General features: G+C 49.5%; 1 protein-coding gene across 2 annotated transcripts in view; it reads right to left on the minus strand.

Annotated features, from left to right (window-relative positions):
- Positions 1-25510, minus strand: part of PEBP1 (phosphatidylethanolamine binding protein 1) — a 461575-nt gene that overhangs the window by 218210 nt on the left and 217855 nt on the right. For both annotated transcript variants that reach the window (XM_069619193.1, XM_069619194.1), the window contains exon 3: positions 6824-6924. In XM_069619193.1, the coding sequence (XP_069475294.1) occupies positions 6824-6924 (101 nt within the window). The remainder of the gene's footprint in view (positions 1-6823; positions 6925-25510) is intronic.

Genomic DNA, 25510 nt, shown 5'->3' on the forward strand with positions numbered 1-25510 from the left:
TGGAGGGTGATTGTGAGGTTTCTTTAGAAAAGGAAGGCAGTAAGCCTTCGGATACTGTTTCCAGCGCCCAAGCATCTGAAGTAATGCCCTGCCATGCTTCTAGATGTTGTGAGATTCTTCCTCCCAATGGGGTCTTGTGGGTCAAAACCTCAGTGGTTTTGCGGCAGCTGCAGCAGTGGCAGAAGGTACAGATGCCTCTGCTGGGGCAGATCTAGCACCTTTTCCTCGCCCCGAGGAAATTTCCTTTGACCTCTGACTGGCCTGCCCTCTTCCTCTTCCAATTGAGGAATAACAAAAAGGACGACCCCTCCAGGAAGATGAGCCTGTTTAGGGGAGTTGCTGAGGTTGTCTTACAGCAGCACTGAGAGACTTTGCTGCTGCTTTGGAGGTCTGCAGCTTCTCCAAACTTTCATCCGTCTTGCTGCCAAACAACTTTGAGCCGTCAAAGGGCATATTAAGAAGCCTGGATTGCACATCCGGAGCAAAACCAGACTTTCTTAGCCATGCAAATCTACGTAGCACTGTGCTAGTTGCCATGGACCTACCGATACTGCCAGCTGTGTCCAAACCTGATTGAAGGCATTCTCCCGAATCCTCCTTTCCATCCCTTATAATGCAAATTAAAAAGGGGGGGTCCTGGGAGTCCCTCTGCCAGACATTAGTCCTGGTTGCGAGAGACTTACCCAGAGTCTTTAGCTCACTATCTTTCACAGAGAAGAAATATCCTAAACATATCAGTCTTTGTCCTGCCCTGGGGCAGTCCAGCACCGAAATGCTAGGCAAAGACTCTGGGTAAGTCTCTCGTAACCAGGACTAATGTCTGGCAGAGGGACTCCCAGGACCCCCCTTGTTAATTTGCAGCCCTTATAATGGCCAGAAAGCCATCAAGCTCTTCAGCTTCTGGGATGTGTTCAGCTGCCGCTGACATGCAGTCCCACAGGGTATATGTGAACCTTGCCAAGGTACAGGTTCCATTAGTAGACTTCAAAGCCATATTCCCGGTTGTAAAAATCTTCCTAGACCATGCATCCACCTTTTTATCGTCCCTATCTGGAAGGATTGTAGGGTATGCAGCATTTATTGTGGAAGTGGCTGCTTGGAATTACCAGACTTTCCGGAGTTGGGCGTTTGCTCAGGTATTCTGGATCAGAATTGCAGGGTCTATATTTCGACACACATTTCTATCAAGTATTGCTTCAGGGTGTTCCCATGCAGAATTAACTCTTCTCTGAAAGGCAATGTGAAAAGGGAGAATGGGGTGTTGAGGTGTTCCTGATTGTATATCACAGTCATGTCATCATCCTGATAGACTGGTGAACTTCTACCCCACCCCATAAATTCTGCAACTCTATTCAGAGTTTTCTGTAACCCGCATAAGCCTGTTCCGATGGGTCTGGTTTGTCAAATTCGTACTCTGGGGAAGTGTCCAGACCACTTGCTGTTTGTAGACATTCTTGTAGATCTTGAATTTTTGATTGAGGATTAATTCCTCTGGAACAGATCTTGTGCCAAATTTAACACCAGCAGAGGTGACTTCTTCCTCTTCTGATGATTCTCCCTCATAGATGGATGACATGGTCCTGAAAAAATCATGTTGACTCTCAGGTTGAAAAACCTTTTCTGGTAATGTGGGTTTTTCCCTTATTAAAGGCTTGGGCGTCGACATAAACGTTGATGGCGCCAATGTCATAATCACAGCCTTCGACGTCGTCGAGGGGACCTTCAATGACCTTGATGTAATCGTCGAGGGAGTTGTGGAAACTGTCAAATGAGCTTTCGAAGTTATCGATCGTGAACTCGACGTAGCTTCCTTTGAAGGAGTTGTCGACTCGAGGTGCTTCGAAGTCTTAGATGGTGTCGATGTCGACTTAGATGGCGTATGATGTTTCGACGCCATTTTGTTTCCCTCTACCTTCGATTTATGCACCGAAAGGTCTTTTTCACAAGGTGATCGAGTAGAGTCCCTCGATGACACCCTCAACGACTTTATCAGCTTTTCTTGTTTTGGACCTTCCTCCGTCACATTTTTCGTGAGTAGGGGCATGGTCTTCTTTAGGCTTTTTTGAGGGGGTCTGAGCCGCGTTCTCAAAAATGTTTAGCATGGAATCTCGAAAAGCTTCCCATTTACTCGGGGAGTCATGCTTTGATGGGCATGCCATCACCTCCTCCGAAGACGCCGAGGAGGATGAGGGAGATCGATGCTGCCTTTTCTTTGTCTTTTTGGATGACGAAGACTCTCGATCTACTCCTCGACCTATGTTTTTTACAATATTTTTTTCGAAGACTTGGCTGAGTCTTTCGCCTCCGGAGTAGACTTCGATGAACCCTCACCCATCGCCAGTTTACCTCTACGTTCTTTCAAGGCCTTATGGGTCATCGACTGGCACGAATCACAGTCTTCGATTCGGTGGTCGGAACCGAGGCACCAAAGACAATTCTTGTATGGATCAGTCAAAGACATTTTCTTTCCACATCTCAGGCATTTTTTAAATCACGGCTTTCCGTGTGGAAGGGCTCGAAGAAAACGACAGCTTTTTTTCCACAAAAAATTGAAGCGCCGTTTGAAACGATCCGAAGCGAAGCTAACGGAAAAACGGAACTGAAGCCAACGGGAGCGCTGAAGCCTCTTATAGAGTGGATGACGTCGGTGATCGACGGATGCCGCCGAGGGACAGACACCGCGGCCTCGAGAGGAGCTCCCTCTGGTGGAGAGAAGAAAAAAATGTTCCCAAGCAGCAAACTGAAAGTAAGGATATCTCTTAAGATGAGGATTACGTGGGAGGCCACAATCCATTTGAAATTAAAGTTTAACTGGCAGCAAAAGCTCAGAGAGCGAAGCACAAGGACTCCCAACACTTGAACGTGCGGTAAAAATCTGAAGATGGCTGCCAGAGGAGGGTCTTAGGTAGAGGGCAGTCATTGGACGGGGGCAGTATGGCCCAGAGCTCAGCGATTGGTTTGTATGAGAAAGACAGTTCAGAAATTTTAAAAAACTTGATTTTTCTTTTACCGAGGATTCCCAACCTGACAACAGGGATATTCATGAGCATGTGAATCCATGCCAGTCCCCATGCTGGAGAAAGAAAAGCATTCTCCAAGTGTCAAGAAAAGGTCTCCCTACCGTAAGGTCAAAGTCTGAAGGCAAAGACTGATGACAGCTGTCGAGTTGTTTTTCCAAACAATGTAGTCGAAGAATTAGTCAATGGATGCATCAAAGATGCGTGGAACGGCAATAATCTCGTTAACACAAGTTCTGCATGAAAGCGACCAACTAGAATGGCGGAAAAAAACAATCTGGGGGACCTCGACGTGTGATGAATCTTTGGTACACAACATGTCACGATAGTGATACAGACACACCTAGGTCGACGTCCCTTTTCATTCTTCAAAAATAAAAGATGCAATACTCTGCGATTACCACTCGATATTGTACTATATGCATCGTATGTGATTCTAAGCAGATTCACAAACATCAGAATACAAGTTTACCCTAATCTGCCTTCACCTAGCTGGAACCACCATGGATGCCAGTCCCCGTTCTCTTCACAGAGCAGGATTCCTAGAATTGAGCGCAAGTGATTCTAGCTCTAGGGCTATATTTATGAGTAATGTCTGGGCATGGAATATATACTGGCAGAAGGTTGTACAGACCTTATATAAAACAAAGGAAAATGTCCAAATACCTATAAAAATGCCCTGAACTGATCTGAACCCCCAGATGCAACAATTGTGCAAATTCTCTTCTTTTATCCGAAAGGATGAGATTTTGTTGCATGCAAATCATATTTGAGCTCAATATGCTATGTCCAGACATGTCTGACAGGCTTTCTGGAACAAACCATGCTTGGACAACTTTAGTGCACATCTTAGAATGAGCCATGAATGGCATGAAAGTAATTGCAGGCTATGGGTACTCATCCCTGTGCTGCTAAATAGCAGAATGTCAATCGGGCTGCCACAAAAGACCCCGGTGAGCATGCCCCCAGGTTGACTTAATTCTAATACGTGGGAGCCAAAGACCCAAATATGTCGCAGAGAAGCTGCAAACGTGGTTGGGGCCCAGACACCGCCAACAGACTGTGTGGTAGAGGATGGAAATTTCCTGAGGCAGGAGGCAAATCCTGTTATCACAGGCATATGAAGAAGGTATGGGGGCGAAGCTGGTGGTGAAATAGTGCAAAGAATTGTAAAAGTAGATTCTTTTATGAAAGGAAGCTGAAGCAACAAAAGAAAAATCTCCAGCAGTGCATAGTCACCCAGCCCCGTTGAGTGGTAAAAAGGTCCGACGGCCAAGGCCAGCGTGAAGAGTCAGCATAGGAGAGCACATCCAGGAACGCCCTTGCATATAGCAATTTCCAAGGGAAAGTTGTTTTTCTTGCTATGCAAATGGATCTGGTCCCGTTCCAGTGGGACAGACTCCCATCAGTATGAAGGGAAGGGGCCAGCATAATATTCATACTTCTGCTGGGCTATGCCTACTAACACACCAGCAGCTGCTATGCGAATTGGCAACATGGAAGCTACAGAGTGACATGTGCTTTCCTAAGTAGCCTACTACAATCAAAATCTATTCCAATAGCCATAGGCTGCAGTTAAAAGTACTAGCATAAAGGTTTCCGAATACATTGAAGTGAATCTCCTCCTTACCTCCAGTGGCAGTCCACTGATTAAATATAAACGTAAGCTATGTGTGTTAGATATAGTGTTCATATGGGAAATGCATTATCAACTGAGTTTCCAATGTGAGTTGTAGAACCATTTGCGTATTGTACCTGGCCATCGGTGTTCCACTCACAACAGATGGCTACTTAGCCAAGAAGCCGTTTGTTCACTGCTGGGAATCTGACAACTTCCCTAGAAAATTGGAAATACCACCTCTAGGGGTGTTTTGTGAGATTGGTACTTCAAAGAGGTTTCTGAAACATAATAGCCGGTCAAGTGGCACAGCGAGTAGAGCGCTCGCTTCGACATCTGTGCAGAGCCTGCTAACGCAGGTTCAAAACCCAGCAAGGCCAAACTCAGCCCTTCATCCTTCCGAGGACAATAAATGAGCACCACACACCGTGGGTAATAATAAGCAGCGCTTAGATACCCGAGGGTTTGTAGCGCTATATAAAATGCCAAATTATATAAAATGCCAAATAATGGGAAAATCACACCAGGGAGCTAGTTTGATAAGAGGCAGATATGGTAATAAGGGAAAGGACAAATCAGCTGGGAGGGGAATATTCACAAGGGGCCACCCATCTTAGAATTGCTAGCCCTCCCGTTTCCTACTGGAGAACCTCACCAACTTCCTGCAGACAAGGCACACTGGGAGATGAAATTACCAGGTACCAGGAAGGATTGAAACCCCCCCCCCCGCCTAACAGCAGGCTTGGAATGAGACCCCTCCCCTTAATGGAATCATCTTTGGGTGAAGAAGATTCAGTAATCTTGTTGGAAAAATCTGAACAGTACTTCACTGCAACTTTGTTGGGGTAAAGGCTGCCCAAAGTACCCATCCATTGGGTGAAAACAAGGACCTTCAAGGAGGGTATAGACCCTCTCCCTACCTGCTTCGGTTAAACATTTTAAACAAAACACTGCAGAAAAAGCCAGAATGTTGCTGGACACTGGTGCTCAGGACTCTGCCTGTGGTGGCAAGCCCTGCAATTTTCCTTGAGGCCTGGGAAAAGGCAGAACACAGACTCACTGTTCTGCACAGCACCCCAAGTACCAAAAGAGGCTTCTTTGGCTGTATGCAAATCAACCACACTGAGCACTGCAAACTCGTTCATGCGGTGGTTGCAAAAAAATAAAAAAAAATAAAATAAAATAAAAAGTTAAAATCAATGGTTCTGTCCCTACATCCTCGTTGTATTGGCCCTAGTGACATTTAAGACCTCATTCTATTCCTTTAAGACATTCTCGAACCTTTCTGACTGCTATACAAGACCATTTACCTGCAGACTCCCATTCTTCAATGCCCAGTGCCTTTTTTCCCCAAAGTCTGCAATCTCTTTGTATCTTGTTATAGGGGTGACTGACCATGTCAGCAATAGTTTGTCCTTTTAGTTTAATTAGTTTCTTCTTTTAGTTTTAAGTTCTATTTTTTATAGAAGCTCAAATGTTAGTGTGCAAAATGAGCACTCGCCACTAGTCATTGTCTAGTGATAATTGATTATTAGGGAGTAAGAAATGTGTGCGTGTATGCAGAGTGCAAAAGTTGCACTTCCCACTAATCATTGGCTTGTGATATTGGACTCTTGGCATGTAATACGTGGTGTGCTGTGTATGTATAGAATTGAGGTGGCAAGTGACTTTATGAATGGGTAGTTGCTTGCAGTTTTTACCACTGCTTGTTTTGGTACTTACTATACTATTGTCTTGGATGCTTCCATGCCGGCTCACACTCTACTGAAGAGTATAGCCTGCCATCGGCCCATACTGCTTTATAGAGGTGAAGGAGTGAGTGCATTCTATTCACATTGTGCCTGTTTCACCTTTGTGATTGTGATCACTGCAGTTCAAGTAGCAGTGTGTGTTTAAGAGCCTAGATGCCCTGCTCATCCCTGTACTCCAGCAAGGAAGTAATCATTTAATTGCACTCTTTTTCAACACAACCATGTTACACTTTATTCCTATTTAAAAAACATTTTCATTAACTAGTTATCATACACCATATATGGCAGTATCATTCACCATTCGGATATTGTGTTTTTTTTGTAGTAGAGGCATGCTATTAAAACATGCCCTAGCATAGTGTATATTTCAGCATAAAATATTAGATGGATTTATTTAGTCAAGATGAATTATGAGCCAATATGAAAAACATACTGACCTGTTCCTTTTGGAGGCCCAGCACCAACATAATCTGACTGGACAAATCCTGTACTTAAGTCACCGCCCTTGACATTTGTTGCCAGATAGTGATGCCATTCCCTAAACATGAAGAAAGGTATACTGGTGAGCTTGCGTTTGCAAAGATAACATTACATATCAAGAACCGTATTGACTGAACATTCTAATCTGCAATTAAACCTGAAAACATTTGCTATAATATTGAACTAGTCATTACAGTCATCAGATGCTCAAAAAGGCAGCAGGTTTGCTTAGTGACTAAATCAAAATAAATTCCTCTATGGTAAAGAGAAGGGTGGGGCTCCATGATGCTTTTAATCAATGCTCAAAAAGTGTTCAATCTTGTAGAAAAGCCATTTAGAAAATAAATAAAAACATTGAGGGATGCACCTAAACTGTACCACCATTCTGATTATGACTAGCATTCTCTCAGAAACCAATCCTGGGAGCGGTACATATAAAGTAATCACCGCTCAGTGCTCTTAATCTATTTAGTAATGGAACCGGTACCACCCTCAAAAAAGGGTGAAGGACTAAACAGATTAAGAAAAGTGAACAGTGATACCTTTCATGTACCCCCTTGCAAAATGAATAATTTCTGATAGAATAGTAGTAAAAATCATCCCCTTATCGCATAAGGAAGGCAGAAAGTACATTTCAGCAACGTTAAAAAGGAAGAAAGAGATTTTATTGTTTAAAGCATGGAACTAGCTAGAGAGCAGCAGAGCGCTGTACAGGGCATTGGCAGCCAGTGTTTGGGTTGGCATTTAAGAGTAGTGCTGTCTGTGCATCTATAGGCATTAGTCTTTGGTCAGGTGTTGAAAAAGCCACTTTGAGAGATTTGCGAAAAATAAAGAATTGTGGGGGCATTCCAAACAGATACTGGGATCGAGGTCTGGTGGGTTTGTGACTAGAGGGATCGTTTGTGGGCCTTCTCTTGGCTGACACATTTTGATTCCCGCTAGTTGGTCCGCTGGCTGCCGGAGCAGCATATGCCACCAAATATATAGAGCTTAGCCGCCAAATATGCAGGTGTACTACTCGTGACTGCTTTGAAGAGGATACATTAAGTCTTGGACAGTATCCAGCCTGGAGAGGAAGCCACAGAAGTTAGCATAGGATGGGGCGATTCTGTCAAATTTCTATGCACCCTGTTAAGAAGTATTTCTGTAAATTACAGACCCCGGCATCTTTACGAGAGTTCCATTACTAAACTCATGGCAGACACCTGGGATAAATTGGCTGGACCCAAGGGAATAACCACGTTTCCATCGCCCTTCACTCCTATCTTTGACAATGAGGACTTTACACCGGGGTTGGAGAAGGGGGCTTTCACGAGATGGCAGGAGGGAGGCTGCAGAAAGCTGTGCGATATGTTCCGGGGAGGGAAGGTAATGTCGTTTGAAGACTGTAAACGGGAATTTGCAATTCAAGAGGGGGAAAGATCAAGGTACGCACAGATACGACATTGGATATTACATCCAAGGGTTAAAATGGCGGCTACTAGCGAGCCAACGAAATTCGAAAGTTTTCTACTGTCCTCATTTTCAATATCTAAGATTTTGGACTGCACAAATACAGGCTGTCAATGAGCATATATGCAGAGATGGGAAAGGGTCCTAGGGAGGGAAATCAGCAGGGCAGAGTGGGAGAGGCTATGGAGGAAAATACCTAAACTGGCCAAAGCTTCCCAGTTGCAAGAGGCGTGGTATAAGATATTACTCGGGTGGCATTATACCCCAGCTCGACTCCATAAAATGTTCCAGGCAACATCAGGGAAATGCCGGATGGGCTGAGGCTTGGTGGGGACAGCGGAACATGTGGTGGTAATGCCCAAAGATGGAACATTTCTGGGGAGAAGTCCAGAAGTCACAGGAGCAAGCCTTTGGCCCGGGAGATGAAAGTACGCCTGTACAGATCATCCTAGGCATCAGGGGATCGACGGGGGTGGGGGAAACCAGAGGGAGAGAGAAAGCGACACTGATACCAACACTGGCGGCTTTGATGTTAATAGCTCAGAGGTGGAAAAGCCTTTAGATTGGGTTTGGAAGATTTGGGAAATAGCAGCTTTGGAATGTGCAAAGTATGCCATGGACAATAAGGTCCATAACTTCACCGCGGATTGGGGGGAAATAATTACTTTTCTTAAAGATGACTTTAGGGTGATGTGGTGCCCACAACGCTCGAGACTGCTAGATCTACAATGAAAGTGAAGTAACTACCCGGAAGGAAGGCGATTAAGGAACGGTTTGCTCGTTACCTCAGGGGGGAGGGAAGACTGGGAGGGAGGGGGGCCTGGGGGGGTAATGTTTTTTCCTTTTGACATGTTGTGAAATTCAATAAAAATTTTTTAAAAAAAATAAAAAAGATTTCTGAACTCTGTCCAGGAGGGGCAGAGGTTTAGAAGGCCAACCTAGTTTCTTGGAGCAGGGTAACCTCTGGACTAGCCAGACCAATCAGGGTAGCTATGGCAGGCGGTCAAGACTAAGTCTCCGGAGGGGTGAGGTTGACTGAAGGACCTCAATGAGCACAGAGAGCAAGGACGCTTACAAATTACTCCAGACAGGTGTTATATTAAAAATATAGAAACATTTATTACAAGGCCTTTGTAACACAGACTATAGCAAAGAATCACAGTAACACTAAGTAAACCAATACATCACACTCCAATACAATATATATACAAGACCAGGGGGTCTAAAGGTATGACTACACGCAATACGTTAACAACCTAGAGGGGAAGGAAACAGGCAGTGCAGTTAATCTTTAGTCCCAATTCAACATCAGTTGTAACAAGTTACTTACCTGTAACTGTTCTCCAGCATGGGTCTGGCAAGGATTCACATGCTCATGAATATTCCCCGTCGTCAGGCTGGGAATCCTCAGTAAAGAAAAAATACGTATCAGTTTCCTTTCTGATCTGTCTCTTAGTAGTAACCAATCACTGATCTCTGGGTCATACTGCCCCCAGCCAATGACTGCCCTCTCCCTAAGCCCCACCTCCGGCAGCCATCCTCAGATTTGGTAGCACGCAAAGTGGCAATATGACCAAGTGAAGAGCCGCAGAGGGGTAGGCGGGAGGGTTCGCATGTGAATCCATGCCAGACCCATGCTGGAGAACAACAGTTACAGGTAAGTAACTTGTTCCTTCTCCAGCATGGGGTCTGGCATGGATTCACATGCTCATGAATAAGAGAATACATAACAGTATACACATGCACAACCAAGGGAGGTGGCAAAGGCTCAACATTAAGCATTACATCCAAAACTCAACATTAAGCAATTCTTACCTCCTCACCAGGCTCACTTAGGCGAACAGGTTGCACAGCACTGCTTGGCCGACCCTGGACTCCTCCTTGGAGTCCCGATCGACGCAGTAGAATCTTGTGAAGGTGTGCGTCGACCTCCACGTAGCAGCCCTGCAGATGTTCAGCAGGGGCACACCAGACAGGAACGCCGTGGTAGCAGCGATCGCTCTGGTCGAATGGACTCGGACGGCCAGGCAGCGGTCGGTTTGCCAACCGGTGACAGTGCATGATGCAGCCGGAGAGCCATCTGGAAATGGAAGTCTTCGAGAGAGCCTTCCCTTGATTCACAGACCCCAAGTTCACGAACAGTTGTGACGTCTTCCGAAAACTCTTCGTGCGGTCCACGTAGAACTTCAGCGCTCTAGCTACATCCAGCGAGTGCAAAGTCCTCTCGGCCGGCGTCGAAGGCGAAGGGAAGAAAACTGGTAACACCAAGGGCTCGTTGAGGTGGAAGTCCGACGGCACCTTGGGCATGAAGGAGGGGTGCGTGCTCAGCACCACCATCGTGTCATGAAAAGTCAAGTATGGAGGCTTGCATGATAGGGCCTGGATCTCTCCCACTCGTCGTGCGGAGGTGATGGCCACGAGGAACGCTGTCTTCTTTGACAGGAACTTCAAAGGCGCCGGATGCATAGGCTCGAATGGGGCCCCCATGAGCCTGGTCAGCACCACATTAAGCTCCCATGCCGGGGCAGGAGCCCTCACCGGCGGGAACGATCGGAAAAGTCCCTTCATAAATTCCTTCACCAGGCGATGAGACCACAAGGACGCCCGTCCCGTAGTCCTGGTATATCAGGAGTTGGCAGCCAGATGTATTTTGATGGAGGCGAGAGCTAGTCCAGCTTTGGCCAGCGACAGTAGGTATGGCAGTACTTGAGGGGCCGTAATCCGCAGAGGGTTAATCTTCTGTGCACGGCACCAGACAGAGAACCTCTTCCACTTATGACCGTAACACTTGAGGACGCCCCGGCTTTTGCAAGAACCTCTCTGCAGTCAGCCAGGATATCGTACCCTCCAAACTCTAGTGCTGCAGGAGCCAGGCCTGCAAGTTCAGCGACTGTGGGTCGTGATGGAGAATGGCACCTCCTTCTCTGGAGAGAAGATCCGCGTCTGCCGGAAGCTTGACTGGTGGGGACTTTGACAAGTCCAGAAGGTCCGGGAACCAGATCTGCCTCGTCCACGCCGGTGCGATTAGGATCATTCTGCACCTGGACTTCTTGAGCTGGTTGATGAGGCGGAGCAGCAATGGCAACAGAGGGAACACGTATAGAAACAGGCCATCCCAGGGGAACGAGAAAGCATCGCCCATGCTCCTCGGCTGCGGGAACCTGCTGGCGAACCTCTGGCACTTGGGAGTTCATCGCCGTCGCGAAAAGGTCGATCCGGGGTTTGCCCCATCGTTGGAAGAGCCGATCCACCTGTGGCACGAGCGCAGCTCCCTGCTGAGTGAGTCGGCGATGGTGTTTTTTATTCCTGCCAAGTGGAAGGGAACCAGAAACATCCCCTGGGCGACGGCCTAGTGCCACAGATCCTGGGCCTCCTTGGATAGGGCTGGGGATCTGGTGCCCCCCTGCTTCCGTATGTAGAACATCATGGTGGTGTTGTCGGCGAAGATCCTCACCACTTTGTCCTTGAGGGATGGAAGGAACGACTTGAGCGCCCAGAACACTGCTCGGAGCTCCAGAATGTTGATGTGGAGAAACCTCTCCTCTGGGAGCCAAAGGCCTCTTGTGTGGAGATCTCCGGTGTGGGCCCCCCAACCCTCAAGAGAGGCGTCCGTCGTCACCGTCTCCTGAAACGCCGGGGTTTGAAAGTCCGTGCCTATAGTGAGGTGAGCACGGGTACCGCACCATAGGATCGCCCGACGGAACTCCTCGTCGAAAGGGATCCTGTCTTCGAAGCAGCCCGTCACCTGAAACCAGCAGGCGTCGAGGAATTCCTGTAGCGGACGCATCCGAAGTCTGCAAAGGGGTACAAGATAGATGCACGAGGACATCATCCCGAGGAGGGACTTGATGGACCTCACCCTGGCCACGTCCGTGGCTAGCAGGCGCCGCACCTTGCCCAGAATGGTCTTCGTCCTCTCCTCTTACGGGGAGGCCAATTGCCCCACTGTATCGAGCTTTGCTCCCAGAAACAGTGCTACTTGCGACGGAACCAGGTGGGATTTGGGGTAGTTTATGGCGAACCCCAGTTCCGTGAGCAGCCAGACTGTCCTCGCTGTGTGTTTGACGGCGAGTTCTCTTGTCCTTGCCCGATTAGCCAGTCGTCCAGGTAGGGGTAGACGTGGATCCCCTGCAGGTGCAGCCACGCCGTCACTGGTGCCAGGCACTTGGTGAATAACATGGGTGCCGACTTTAATCCGAACGGGACGGCTCTGAATTGGTAGTGGCGGCCCTGAACTACGAACATGAGAAACTCTGTCCTTTTAGAATGGGGATGTGGAAGTAAGCATCCTCCAGGTCCAACGACGATAGGAAGTCGCCCTCCTCCAGCTGTCCCAGTGCTGGAGGGTGACCATCCTGAATTTCTGCGCCTTGATGCATTTGTTTAACCGACGCAGGTCCAGGATAGGGCGCCAACCGCCTGTCTTCTTTCTGACGAGGAAGTACCTTGAGTACACTCCGGAGCCCCGGAGCCTCTTGGGGACAAGCTTGATGGCCCCTTTGAGCATCGCCCTTACCTCCAACAGCAGTTGAGGGATGCGATTCTCCTTCCTGGCCACGGGAGGAATGCGAGGGCACTTCTTTTGGAATTCCAGCGAGTGCCCGTTGGCCAGGGTGTCCAGCACACAACGGTCGGTGGAGATGGACTCCCACACGCTGTCGAACTTCGTCAGCTGGCCTCCCACCGGGGTGCTTCGGTCTTGCTTGGAGGAGGCCTTGCCGACGACAGCGGATCCCCCTTGCTTGCCGCAACCTCTGTAGGCCTCCTGGGAAGAGGAGCGGGCCGCCTGGCGGTATGTGGAAGAGCCACCGCTGGATCCCTTGGAGGCACCCTGTATGCCTCCGGAGCTCCGAAAGGACCGTCGTTGTTGAAGTACCCCTAGGGCCCGGGCCGTCTCCGAGTCGGTCTTGATGGCCTGGAGCGACTCGTCCACCGCCTTACCAAAAAGGTTGTTGCCGTCGAACGGCATAGCCAATACTCTGGTCTGGACGTCCTGGCGAAAGTCCGTTGCCTTGAGCCATCCTCGTCGTCGGAGGCAAACTCAGTTGCCCAGCTGACGAAATCCGGTATCGGCAATGTCCGTTGCCACTGTTATGGCGTGATCCGACGTCACCTCGCCTTCCTGCAGAATTTGTAGGGCCTCCACCCTCCTGTCGTCAGGTAGGAAGTCTAGCAGGGGAGATATCTTGAACCAGAGCTCCCTGTCGTAGCGGGCCACGATCGCCAAGGCATTGGCTGCCTTAATCGTCGCCGCCGCCGAGATGACTCAGCCGCCGCACCCGCTGCTTTCTTCTTGGCCGCTGCCGAGACGACAGAGTCCGGCGTGGGCTGGGCCCTGAGGCACAAGGGGGCGGCATCAGGGACTCAGTACTTCTTCTCGTACATGTCCCTCTTGGCGGGTGTCGTGGAAGGGTTCTTGAGGATAGTAAGCCCCTCGTCCCAGATGTCGTCGAGCAAAGGCACTGCGAGGACCGTCTTCCTCTTGGCCTCTCGTCGTTGGTAAAGAAACCCTTCCTTTTTTGTTCTTCAGGGCAGAGCTGGAAGAGCTCAGATGCCCTGGTTATCATGGCGTGAAAAGAGCCAATTTCGTCGGCTGGAGAAGCCCGAGGGAGGGGAGTGGGTGATGACGGGATGTCCGCCGTAGTGTCATCGGCACCATCCGTCCCAGTCGCTGTATCCGTCGCCGTATCCTCTCTAGGATCCGGCAAGGGGGATGAGGGGTCCACGGGCTCGCGGGCACGAAGGGCGGAGAGGGGTGGACTCTCCTCCGCTTCTTTGGAGGGTTTCCCGACAGGCCTGGTTATGGATCCTCCGTCGGGGTCCGTGGTAATATCGTCCTTATCTCGGTACATAAGGATTGGATCGCCAACAAAATGGCCGCCGAGCTATCCTGGGGCTCGGGTAATGGCTGCGACGGACAGGATGGCCACTCCACTGGGCCCCCTTCGATCACGTCAGCGGGGACTGTCACCTGGGATTGAACCTTCTCGAACCTCTCGTTGAGGCCTATGAACTTCTCGTTGAGGCCCTTCTCGGTTTTCACCAGATCCTCCTCAGAGGCTGATTCCGAGTCTGTAATGGCCACCGGCCCCCCCACCCCTCTTTTTCAGCCGGGGACTTCACGGGGGTCTTAACGGTGGGCTGGAAAGAGGATTCCCTCCGCGGTGGCAGGGATACTCTGGGCCCAGAGGCCGTCTCCACTGGCGTAGTCTCAGCCGGCTTCGACAGGTTCGTAGCGACCACTTCGATAGAGGCCTTTGCCGGCTGGATCAAAGCCCTCACCACCATAGGTGTGTCCTGGGCCTTCGCCTTGGGGGGAGGGTCAGCGCCTCGCTCCCCCTTCGAGATCGACCGGGGCCGCTCCAGCAGCTTACCCGGGTTCTCGGACTTACTCTTCCCTGAACCAGAGCGCTGGCTCGTGGTTGAACGTGCCGGGGAAGTCGTGCCCTGCCTGGCAGCCGAAGAGCCTGACCTTTCGGCGCTCCCGGTGCCCGCGGACTCGCGGTGTTTGACCTTCTGTTGGGCCCCCGTCGCCGGGGCACCCTCACAGGACTTAGAAGCCCGCTCAGACTTTTTCTTCGCCTTCTCACCTGCTGTGCCTTTCTCCAGCCAGCCAGCGAGACGGGAACAAAGATCTTATTTGGTCCGTTCCGAAAGGTACTTGCAGAAGGCACAGTCCTTCTCCACGTGCGTCTTGTCCTCATGAAGGCAGTAGAGACATCGCAAATGCTCGTCCTCCTTGGAAACGTTTTGTAATCCGCATCCAGGGCAGCACCTGAACAGCTTGGATCTGGGCGTCGAGCTTCCCTTGTCCTGGGCCATGTCCGTTGAGGTAGGCCGCAGATCTTCCGAAACCTCCAAGAAGCGTAAACTCAACTAAAGCTTCACCCTTGAGGGGCATAGAAGAATTCCGAAACGGATCCCCGTTATCGGAAGTAGAAACGGTGGAGCTTGAGGCTCGATTTAAACCGTAGAAATGAGAAAAGTCTCCTGAAAAAGCGCGAAAACGCAGCAAAAATGCGAGAGCTAAAGCACGAGGACTCCCAACACTTGAGCGTGCGGTAAAAATATGAGGATGGCTGCCGGAGGCAGGGATTAGGGAGAGGGCAGTCATTGGCTGGGGGCAGTATGACCCAGAGATCAGTGATTGGTTACTACTAAGCAAGACAGATCAGAAACAAAACTGATAATGATTTTGTCTTTACCGAGGATTCCCAGACTGACGACGGGGAATATTCATGAGCATGTGAATCCATGCCAGACCCCATGCTGGAGAAATTCACCTAACTAAGAGGCAGTCCAAACCCTAACAAGAGTGGTGCCTTGTGCTCAATAGTACATGTGTGCCAATGCACGCGGTTGTTCCAATGGACAAAGCAGGGTCTCTTTAGGGGTCTCTTAACAGCTCGGGAAGGTGGATAAGGCAATGAAGAATATGTTCCCACCATTCAAGAAGGACCTCCACTTGAAGACAGAGGCAGTTCAAGAGTTCGGGATGGAGTCGCTATTTCGAAATAGCAGTGGACAGGAGAGGGGCCTCCAGTGGCCACTCGTGCATAAAGTTGGACTCTGACGCTAGGGGCCAACGGTTGGGGTAAAGATTACTCACCGGTCCCTGAGGCAAGGAGACCCAACCTTTGGCAGTTTAGTCCAATTCGGTTGCAGGTTCGATGGCGGCAAAAAGGACGTCTCGGCACCTTTTAGTTCCCGAAATCCAGAGAGGATTCCCAAACGGGACAGTGGCGATTTCTCTGCTCCAGATGGATGAATCGCCCCAGTTTCACTGCAGCAGGCTTCAGGGGCAAGAGGGTCACCAATGCAGCGGACTTGCAAAGGACGTTGCCGCAGCAGGGCAACACGGTAACCTCGTTTACTCCGGTCCCGGCGCACTCGTCTCACTTCAGACCTGGGAATGCCAAGTGTACGAAATTCGGTGTGAGGGTGCCATGGACACAAAGCTAGCAGTATACCAAGTTTCGAGGGCCTCCTCGAAACGACGGCGGAGACAGAGCAAAGGTCCTGCGTAAGCTAGTCAGCCCACTGGTTGGCCCAGGGACACTTCTGAGAAAGCTTACTTGCAGGTTTTGGTGAAGGTGCCGAGAATAGTTGGTCCCACTATTCCAATGGGTCGAAGCGCCTTTGCAGCCCTTCTAGGATGACCAGATGAAGAGGGTTCGCAGATGCAGAGGGTTCTTCCCACGGGACGAAAGCGGGTGCAGGGTGCCAACCCTTCCAGCGTGTCACCAGCGGTTCCTCGCCTCAGCTTCGTAGTTGCAGGATACTTGGATCATATCCTTTGTTCAGTAAGAACTCAGGAGATCGACATGGTAGTGGTGTTTCCAGCCTCCTCTTATCCAAAGTTCCCATTGCGCCAAAACAGAGGACCCAATCGGAGATCCGCTCACAAACACTCACTCCATACGTGGACCAATCACAGACAACAGTGGTCTCAGGCATTCAAGACACTCCAGGCTCTCTGGCACCCAGGATGTGTATTGCGACCAGACATCCCAGCCCAGATCCTGGAGGCACACACACAAGGCATGCAGAAGCTGTGAAAGCATTGGGATTCGCGGGAAAATGCATGACCAAATAAGGACTGGCCTGGGTCAACTCGACCTGGGGAAGGTGAAGGGGCAAGATGGCCAAAGGACAGGACAAAGAACCTTGTGGCATGGCCATTTTGGAGCCAGGCCACCTATGTGTGCCAAACGTGGTTAACATGGCAGGAAAGGCTTAAAAATAATACGAAACTATAGCTGCCACCAGTCCTGTCCATGACACATCGGCACAGTTCATAATGAGTCCAGCGAGAGTATCTAGGGCCTTTGGAAATGACTAGAGTCCCAAGTGTACTGTATCGTAAGCTACATTTCACACTTGTTACATGTTGCACAAAAGTTGCAACGTGAGGAAAAGGACTAAAGGAAACAAAGTCTCCCAGTAGTGACTGTCTTAAGGACATGTCAGTTTCCCCATAAAAAGTGAGGGAAAGCCCAGAGGAGTGCAGCTGAAGCTGTGCTTCTCTGGCAAAGTCAGTCAGGAATATCTAAACAGCAGCAAAAAGTTTGGGGGTTGACACATGGAGGCAAAATAACATACACATATGAAATCTGTCCTAACACACCCGTAAGAAGATGTACTGCGGTATAATAGACTGTTTTTAGGGGAGCAAAGTGTGCTTCTGTGAGCCCTGTCAGGAGCACATTTCCCACAATTGATGTGCAATACCATAATGGCATGAGTTACAGTCTGATGTCCTGCAGGGAATTGAAGGGTTTGATTTTGCAAAGGGTCGGGATTTGGAGCCAAGCTGTTTGGGCCTTCTTGGGTATGTGTTTCTGGAAGGACAGGCTGCTATGGTGAAGCCTACGGACTTAGCTCAGTCCGAGAGCTGTGGTATAAATGCTTCTAGACGCACATTGATCCATTGTTTTGTAAGAAAACCAATGAGGATGGATTCTGTCTTGAATGGGTTGAGTTTGAGGTGGGCAGTCTACATTCAAGTCTGGATGATGGAAAGGTAATTGCAGAGACGACGGAAGTCCTGTGGGTTTTGCTCTGTGGGAAGAGAGGAGAGAATTTGATTGAGGAGCAGTGTGCATGCTGGGGTGAAGTGTGGGAGTTTGATCTGATTGGTTGGATTTGGTCTATTTGTTAAAAAATAAAATGTTACATTCCCAGGCAGGCAAGTGATTTGGACAAGCATGTTCTGGTAGGGTAGTGGGGGTGCATGATCGATCATGGGCAATCGCTCCCGTGGATGATTGCCACACTCTGCCTCCTGCTCTTCCGGTATGGTCAGCATGTGGATGCAGTAGCCTGAGAGTAAGACATTGAAAACATTGGACTGGGGAAATGGGGAGGAGTGTGGCAGCGTTAAACCATGCTTCAGTGATTAAGAGGGCATCCAGGAAATTTTGTGAGTGAGGTTGGAGGTTTCTGAACAATGAATGACTGCTGAGCGAGCATTGATCAGCATGAGGGGGCGTGTAGATGTGGTCTGGATGTTGGATGGGGGCAAGTGTGATATTGATACAGTTGCTAGGGTAGCTTGCAGGGGCATCCCAGGGCGCTTGGCCATTCAAACCCCATTAAAGGTGGCAATATGCAGTGTAAGGAGGAAGCATGTTGTGATGCCTTGTCGTGAAGTAGAAGCAACATTTAAAAAAAAAAAAAAGATTTTTTATTGGTTTCCAAACAAACATTACATTTATCAACAATAAACCAACAATTCCTACAGTACTTTTTATTACATTGCATGTTGCGGAATTGTGCTCAATGTGTACTGTTTCCCTTATCCCTCCCTCCAACAAGCCTACGCCGCTCCATCCTTTCGCACTTTATTCATGGGAGGTGTTGCCTCATCAGTATCCTCAGAAGATTCTGTACGAGCTTTCTAGAATGGGGCCCCATAGTGTGGCCACTAAATGCTTCCAAGCTGTTAGGGTTTCCGCTTCTTCTTCACCCCCTCCATTAGCTGCCTCACTCCATACAACTGTTTCAGCCTCGGACCATTTACGGAGATCTGCCCACCAAACCGCTTTGGGTCTGCTTGATGCCTTCCACCCCATTGCTATCCTGCGCTTGGCCAGTATTATAGGCCATATCTGAGCTTGCTAACGTGTTTCAATTGGTGTGGCCTAGGGAACCCTCCCACCATACATGCTCATATTGAGGCTATGTTCTGGTTGATCTCCTTTTCATTCAGTCTTTGGGCCACCTCTCCCCAATACTTTCTAATTTTGGGGCATGCCCAGAACATGTGCATCATCCCGGCCTTTTCCTCCTGGCATTTAGGGCACTTTTGTGTTTCTGCGCGTTGAGATTTGAAATCGTGAGATTCTTAGGGGGGCGGGGGTCATATATGCTCCATGGGTTATATACAGTTGTATTTGTTGTAGCCTTGCATTTCTGGACACTTTTTGTACCCTTTCCCATAGCTCACTCATCTGTCATTGGTTCTCCGGCTTCTTCCCATTCCTGTCTTAACTGTCTCACTTCCCTTCCCACTCTCGACATCAACAGTTCGTATATTCGGGAGACCTCATGCCCTCCTTCTGAAATGTCATACAGTGTCTTTAGGACCATGTCTGGTTGCTCCTCTAGCGTTATTTCAGACCATGTCTCTTTTCCCCGCCGTACTAATCTGATGTGTTATATGCTGTCCCGGGTGTAATCCCGTTTCCGGTACCAGCGCATCAAAAGATTTTGCCACCCCTCTTGCCATATATCGCCGGTCGTTGCGACCCCTACTGACTCACAGTGTGTTCGGATCGATTTCCTTAGCTGGGCGTCTCCTCCGGTTAGTGTCACTAGCGGCACTTGTGGCGAGTATGGGGTCTGATTATTTATGGCCTGGCACATTTTGCACCACACTTGCCTCCCTAACATCAGCATACCTGAACTTTCCCCCCCCGTTTCTCGTTTGGGGAGCCAGATCCATTCTCTCAAAGAATACGGGGCACATTCATGCCTGGACTCTGCTGTGGAGTCTTCGGCTAACCATTCCGTTACCTATCTCAGTTGGCTGGCCAAGTAATACATCTCGAAGTTGGGTAAGATTATGCCTCCTTTGTCATAAGTGTTTTGCAATTTCCATAGGGCTATCCTATTCCTTGTATTTGCCCATAACAATTCTCTACATATGCTTTAGAGTTTTGTGAAGAAGCGCCTTGGTATGATGTATGGTATGTTTCCAAAAGCAACCACTTTGCTGGTGAAATGCATGATCGTGCTCTGCCTCCCCCCCACCCCCCACCCCAATCAGGCCCGTACAGGTACAGTCTGTCTTTGCCGAGAACGCCAGCGATGAGGACACTCAAGGAGGACTTGTGAAATTGATGGTGGGCGGTTTGGTGGGTGGCGAAGCTGAGCTGCAAGGCCTGGTGACGTGACCAGCAGCCTCCTCAATGTTATATAGCATACTCTCTCAGGTCAAGGGCAACTTAGAAAAGCTACTTCCGTTTCCCTAGGGCTATAATTAACAAAATTACTCACTGTAGTGACTAGCTTACTCCTAGTCCATAGTCCCCTTTCCTCCATACTTGTGGGGCATTCGGTCCCTCAGGACGGGACCACTTTTGTCAAAAAGCATTAACATTTTTTTTTAAATTTGTTGTCCTTTTATTTTTACACGGGGTACCGCACGTTTCCCGCGCATCGCCTTTCAGTCCTTTTTTATCGCCAGGTCGGAGACCATTTAAGCAATAAAAGAGGATACTATTTAGAGGGGACGGCGGGCGGGCATATGGAGGATAGGGCACTATGGACTAGGAGTAAGGTAGTCACTACGGTGAGTAACTTTGTTATACTCCTACGTCCCGTCCCCTTTCCTCCATACTTGAGGGAGATTCCCAAGCATGCACAGCTAGCACCGGTGGATGGAAACCTTTACTGGAACACATTTTTAAAAACCCTTGACCAAACTGGGCATCAGCTCTAGAGATCAGTAATGCTTACAAAAAGCAGATGGGGAGGCCCAACGTAGCCGCCGCCTTGGCGATAGTTTCCCCAAGGAACATACTTTTGTAATGTGACAGCAGCTGCTTTGCCCAGAACGAGGTGGACATGGATGCCCTTCGGAGGTTGAAGGCCCTGAACGGTAAAAGCTTCAGAGATGCAGGAGGCAATCCATCAGGAAATAGTTGCCTTTGAAGCCAGTTTTCCTTTCGGGTCACCAAATGTGACGAACAGTTGAGAAGAGCCTCTGATTTCACTCATTCTTGCGAGATAAAACTTCGGGGCTCGCCTGGCATGTATGTAAGACTCAACATCTGAGGCCGGATTTGGAAAAAAGGCCAGTAATGAAATGGACTGGTTTATATGAAAGTCAGTAACCACCTTAGGAAGGACAGAAGGATGGGTGCGGAGCACGACCTTGTCCTTATGGAAGTGAGGAACGGGTGCTCCACAGATAGCACCTGCAGCTCGCTAACACGTCTTGCCGAAATTACAGCAATCAAAGAGGCGACCTTCCAGGAAAGGTATTTTAGATCAGTAGTGGGCATCGGTTCCAACGGCTTATGGCATAAGGCGGTGAGAACCACATTCAAATCCCATTTAGGATGAGGATAACGTATCGGTGGAAACAGATGTAGTAACCTCGAAAAAATTACTCTTAATGACTGGGCTATTCAAGGAGAAAGAGCAACTGTCCATGGACAAGTAGGCAGCAATAGCCGACAAGTAAGTTCTGCAAGACAGGACATTGATACCTGACTCCGCGAGGTGAGATATGAACGACAGAACCGAGTCAATCGTCGCTTGTCTGGGGTCAAGCTGTTTAGCTTAACACCAGTGACAAAAACTGAGCCACTTGCTCCTATATTGAGACCTTTTAGAAGGCTTTGACAGCCTGGATAATGCGCATATTGTCCTCAGACTAGTTGTACTGCGCCAACGTTCTGAATTCAGGCACCAGACCACCAAACTGAACGATTGTGGGGAGGGATGCCACAGAGGATGGTCCCCCTGGTGAGGTTGGGAACCCACGGCAATCTGATCGGAGAAAGACTCAGCAGGTGCTGAAGTTCCAAGAACCAGAACCTGGCTGGCCACCAAGGAGTTATGAACAGAAGAGTGCAATTGGATGCATTCCTGAGCTTGGAGAGTGACCAGTGAATTAGGGGAAGTGGCGGGGCAAGCATAGGCCTTCATGTTGTGCCATGGGATCTCGAGAGCTTCCCCCAGGGATGAGATCCGAGAACTGCTCCTGGATGCACAAAGAGGAAGCTTCCTGTTTGTGTAAGTCGCAAAGAGGTCCACATCTGGCATGCCCCACAGGCGAAAAATTGAGGCAAGACCCTCGGAGTTCAGTTACCACTCGTAGCTGGTTGTTGCGTTGTTGCCTGGCGACTGAATGAGTCTGGCGTCACATTGGTGTGACCTGGAATGTGAACAGCCAGCAGCCAAATGTGTTGGATGGCCCTTTCCCAAATTTGAATTGCCAGGTCCACAGGGAGTGGTGACTTGGTGCCACCCTGCTTGTTGATATAAAACCTTGTCGCAGATTTTGTCCATGCAAATTCGGACCACCTTGTTAGAAATGGATGGTTGAAAAGCCTTTAGTGCCAGAAAAAACGACCAGCAGTTCCAGATAATTGATATGAAACTGTGTGTCCTGGAGCGACCACAGATCGAATACTTGGAGGTGATCTAGCGTTGCGCTCTACACCAGAAGGGAGGAGTCTGGTGACCTTCACTTGTGGAATGGGCTCTTAAAAAAAAAAAAGAAATCATCCATCATGCAGGATGGAACTGGTATCAAGAGCCATCTGGGTTCGCCTCATTTTCAAACGGGTCAGAGGCAGGGCCAGTACAGAGGAAGCCACGAAACACGTCTCGGAAACCACCAAGTCAACATGTGCGAGGACTGGAGGAAGAGCTGACACATGGTGGATAGATCTGCAATCCTGTCTGCTGTTAACACTCTGGTATCGACCGTGTTCCAATGGAAACCCAGGAAGATCAGGTCTTGAGAGACAGTCATGGAAGATTTCCTCCAGTTGACCGACAGCCCAAGGCGGAACAGGACCTGAAGGAGGGACTGGAGATTGTTCACCGCCGTTTGTAGGGAAAGGACTGCGAAGAAGCCAGTCGTCCAAGTATGGTTATACATGCACGCCCTGAAGACGTAGGAAAGCTGCGATGACCGCCATCATCTTCGTAAAGACAGGCAGCGCCGAGCCGAAACCAAACGGCAGCACACGAAACTGAAAACGTTACTGCCTCAGGGAGAACCGCAGATACTTCTGATGCAGTCTCCAAATCAGAATATGCATATAGGCGTCCTGAAGGTCTACTACACAGAGCCAGTTGCCCTTCCGAAGAGAGGACTTGATCTGACAAGATGTAATCATCTTGAATTTCTCTTGGGGGAAGAGAAAGGTTGAACTGGGAAAGAGAGGATGGTGCGCAGGCCAGCCTGGTTGGGTTTGAGCACTGTAAACAGACGAGAGTAAAAAACCCTCCCTTGCTCCGCGAGGGCAACAGGTTCCACCGGCCTGAAGTCTAGAAGTTTCTGTACCTCGGCTCTGAGGGAGGGAGTCCCGATCTGCTGGAAAGTAGGGTTGAAGGGAGGGGTAGGGGCAAGCGAAAGCCCGCCTGAGCGCTGGACAAAAACTAGTGGTCGTCGGCGATGGCCTGCCACGCCTCCAGATGAGACGAGATTCGTCCTCCCACCGGAGTCTCGTGCGACTGACAAAAAATATCATTTAGCCGATTTGTCAGCCAGGAGACTGCCTGTCCCTAAGGAGGCTGATGGCCTAGAGAAAAACCGGCCACCTTGCCGCTGTTTTCGGTGGCTGCCACCAACCGGAGGATCAGTTCGCCGCCAAGACTCTAGCATCTGCCAAACCAGCCTTAAAATCATCTAGCCTATCCACAGGAATGTACTCCTGGAAAATCGGCCAACTCTCTCCACAGCCTCTGGTTGGCTGCTGCAAGGATGTGCTCGGTGTTTGCTTGGCGAAGCTGGAGAGCCGAATTGGCAAAGATCTTCTTGCCCAAGGAGTCCAGAAGTTTATCCTCCCTGGATAGGACTTAGGCTGCTGCCGTTGAAGATGCAGAAGCCGGGAGTGGGCAAGCCGACAAGGCTGTGTCTTCAGACGAATGAAGCTTGCATCGAGCATCAATTCTTTTGTTGATGTGTAGCCCAGTGTGGGGCTTATCCCAGACTTCGCAGACCTCGGCCAACATTTCCTTCTGGAGGAACAGGCCAGTACGTTCTTGAGGAGACAGGGTAAATGCACCCGAAAGCACCCCCTCCTGAGGAGAGGGGGCCTCGGGTACTGGAATTTCGAGGCAGGCCATAAATCCATAACCCGGTCATGGAATGCTATCACTGAGCGGGGCTGCTCATCTCTGCCCTGATCCACTTGAGGCTCGCCCAAAGAGGTGGGAACAGCAGGCTGATTCTCCCCCCCACGCATACTACCTCAGGATTTAACCAGGTTACTCACAGTAGTGACCATCTTACTCCTAGTCCATAGTCCCCTTTCCTCCATACTTATGGGACATCCCTCCATCCTGTGGGACGGGACTGGAGCGCTTGGTAAAAGCATCCCAGAACATTTTTCGTTAGTCCTTCCTCTCTTTCTACGAGGGGCCCGGCACGCGGCCGTAAACCCGGCCATCTCAGCTCCACCCCGCACATCGCCCACCAGTCCTTTTATCGCCAGGTCAGAGACCTTTTAGCAATAACAGAACCTTATTAGAGGGGACGGTGGGTGGGCGTATGGAGGAAAGGGGACTATGACTAGGAGTAAGGTGGACACTACGGTGAGTAACCTGGTTATACGCCTACGTCCCGTTCCCTTTCCTCCATAATTATGGGAGATTCCCAAGCACTCCTTACAGGAACTATGGGTGGATGGGAAAAAAAACCCATACTGAAAAAGGTTCTTCAGCATAGCCTGACCAAACTGGGCATCAGCTCTTGAACTCAGGTCTAGACAATGTTTACAAAAAGCTGATGGGGAGGCCCAAGTAGCTGCCTTTGCGATGGTCTCCCAAGGGACATTTCTGAAAGGCAAATGCGGCTGCCTTGCTCCGCACCAGGTGTGCATGAATACCTTTAGGAGGCTCCAGCCCTTGAACGGTTTAAGACTCCATAATGCAGGCCGCGATCCATCGGGATATGGTTGCCAGGCCTGTCTACCTTGCGGATTGCCAAAGGTGACAAACAGTTGAGAAGAGCTCCTAAGATCGGAAGTTCTGTCAAGATAGAACTTAAGAGCCCTTCTAACATCCAGACAGTGTAGAACCCTTTCCGCCTCTGACGCGGGATTCGGGGAAAAAGACCAGCAAGGAAATAGACTGGTTTAGATGGAACTCAGAAACCACATTCGGCAAAAAAACGGGGTTTGTCCGTAGGACCACCTTATCCTTGTGAAAAGCCAAGAAGGGATGTTCCACCAACAAAGCTTGGAGTTCACTCACGCGCCTTGCCGAAGTGATGGCCACCAAAAAGGACACCTTCCATGAGAGGTGCTGGAGGTCCACTGTGGCCATGGATTCGAAAGGCTTATGGCACAACGCTGTCAGGACCACATTTAGACCCCACGCCAGGTGCAGATTGCGAATCGGAGGATAAACGCGCATCAAGCCCGCAAAATGTCTCTTAACCACTGGGTTAAACAGAGTAAGAACATTGGCCCCTAGATAGGTAGGCGGAAACTGTCGAAAGATAA

The sequence above is a fragment of the Ambystoma mexicanum genome, chromosome 10, assembly GCF_040938575.1.
Source record: "Ambystoma mexicanum isolate Mex_15411 chromosome 10, UKY_AmexF1_1, whole genome shotgun sequence".
In the NCBI taxonomy this organism is placed as follows: domain Eukaryota; kingdom Metazoa; phylum Chordata; class Amphibia; order Caudata; family Ambystomatidae; genus Ambystoma; species Ambystoma mexicanum.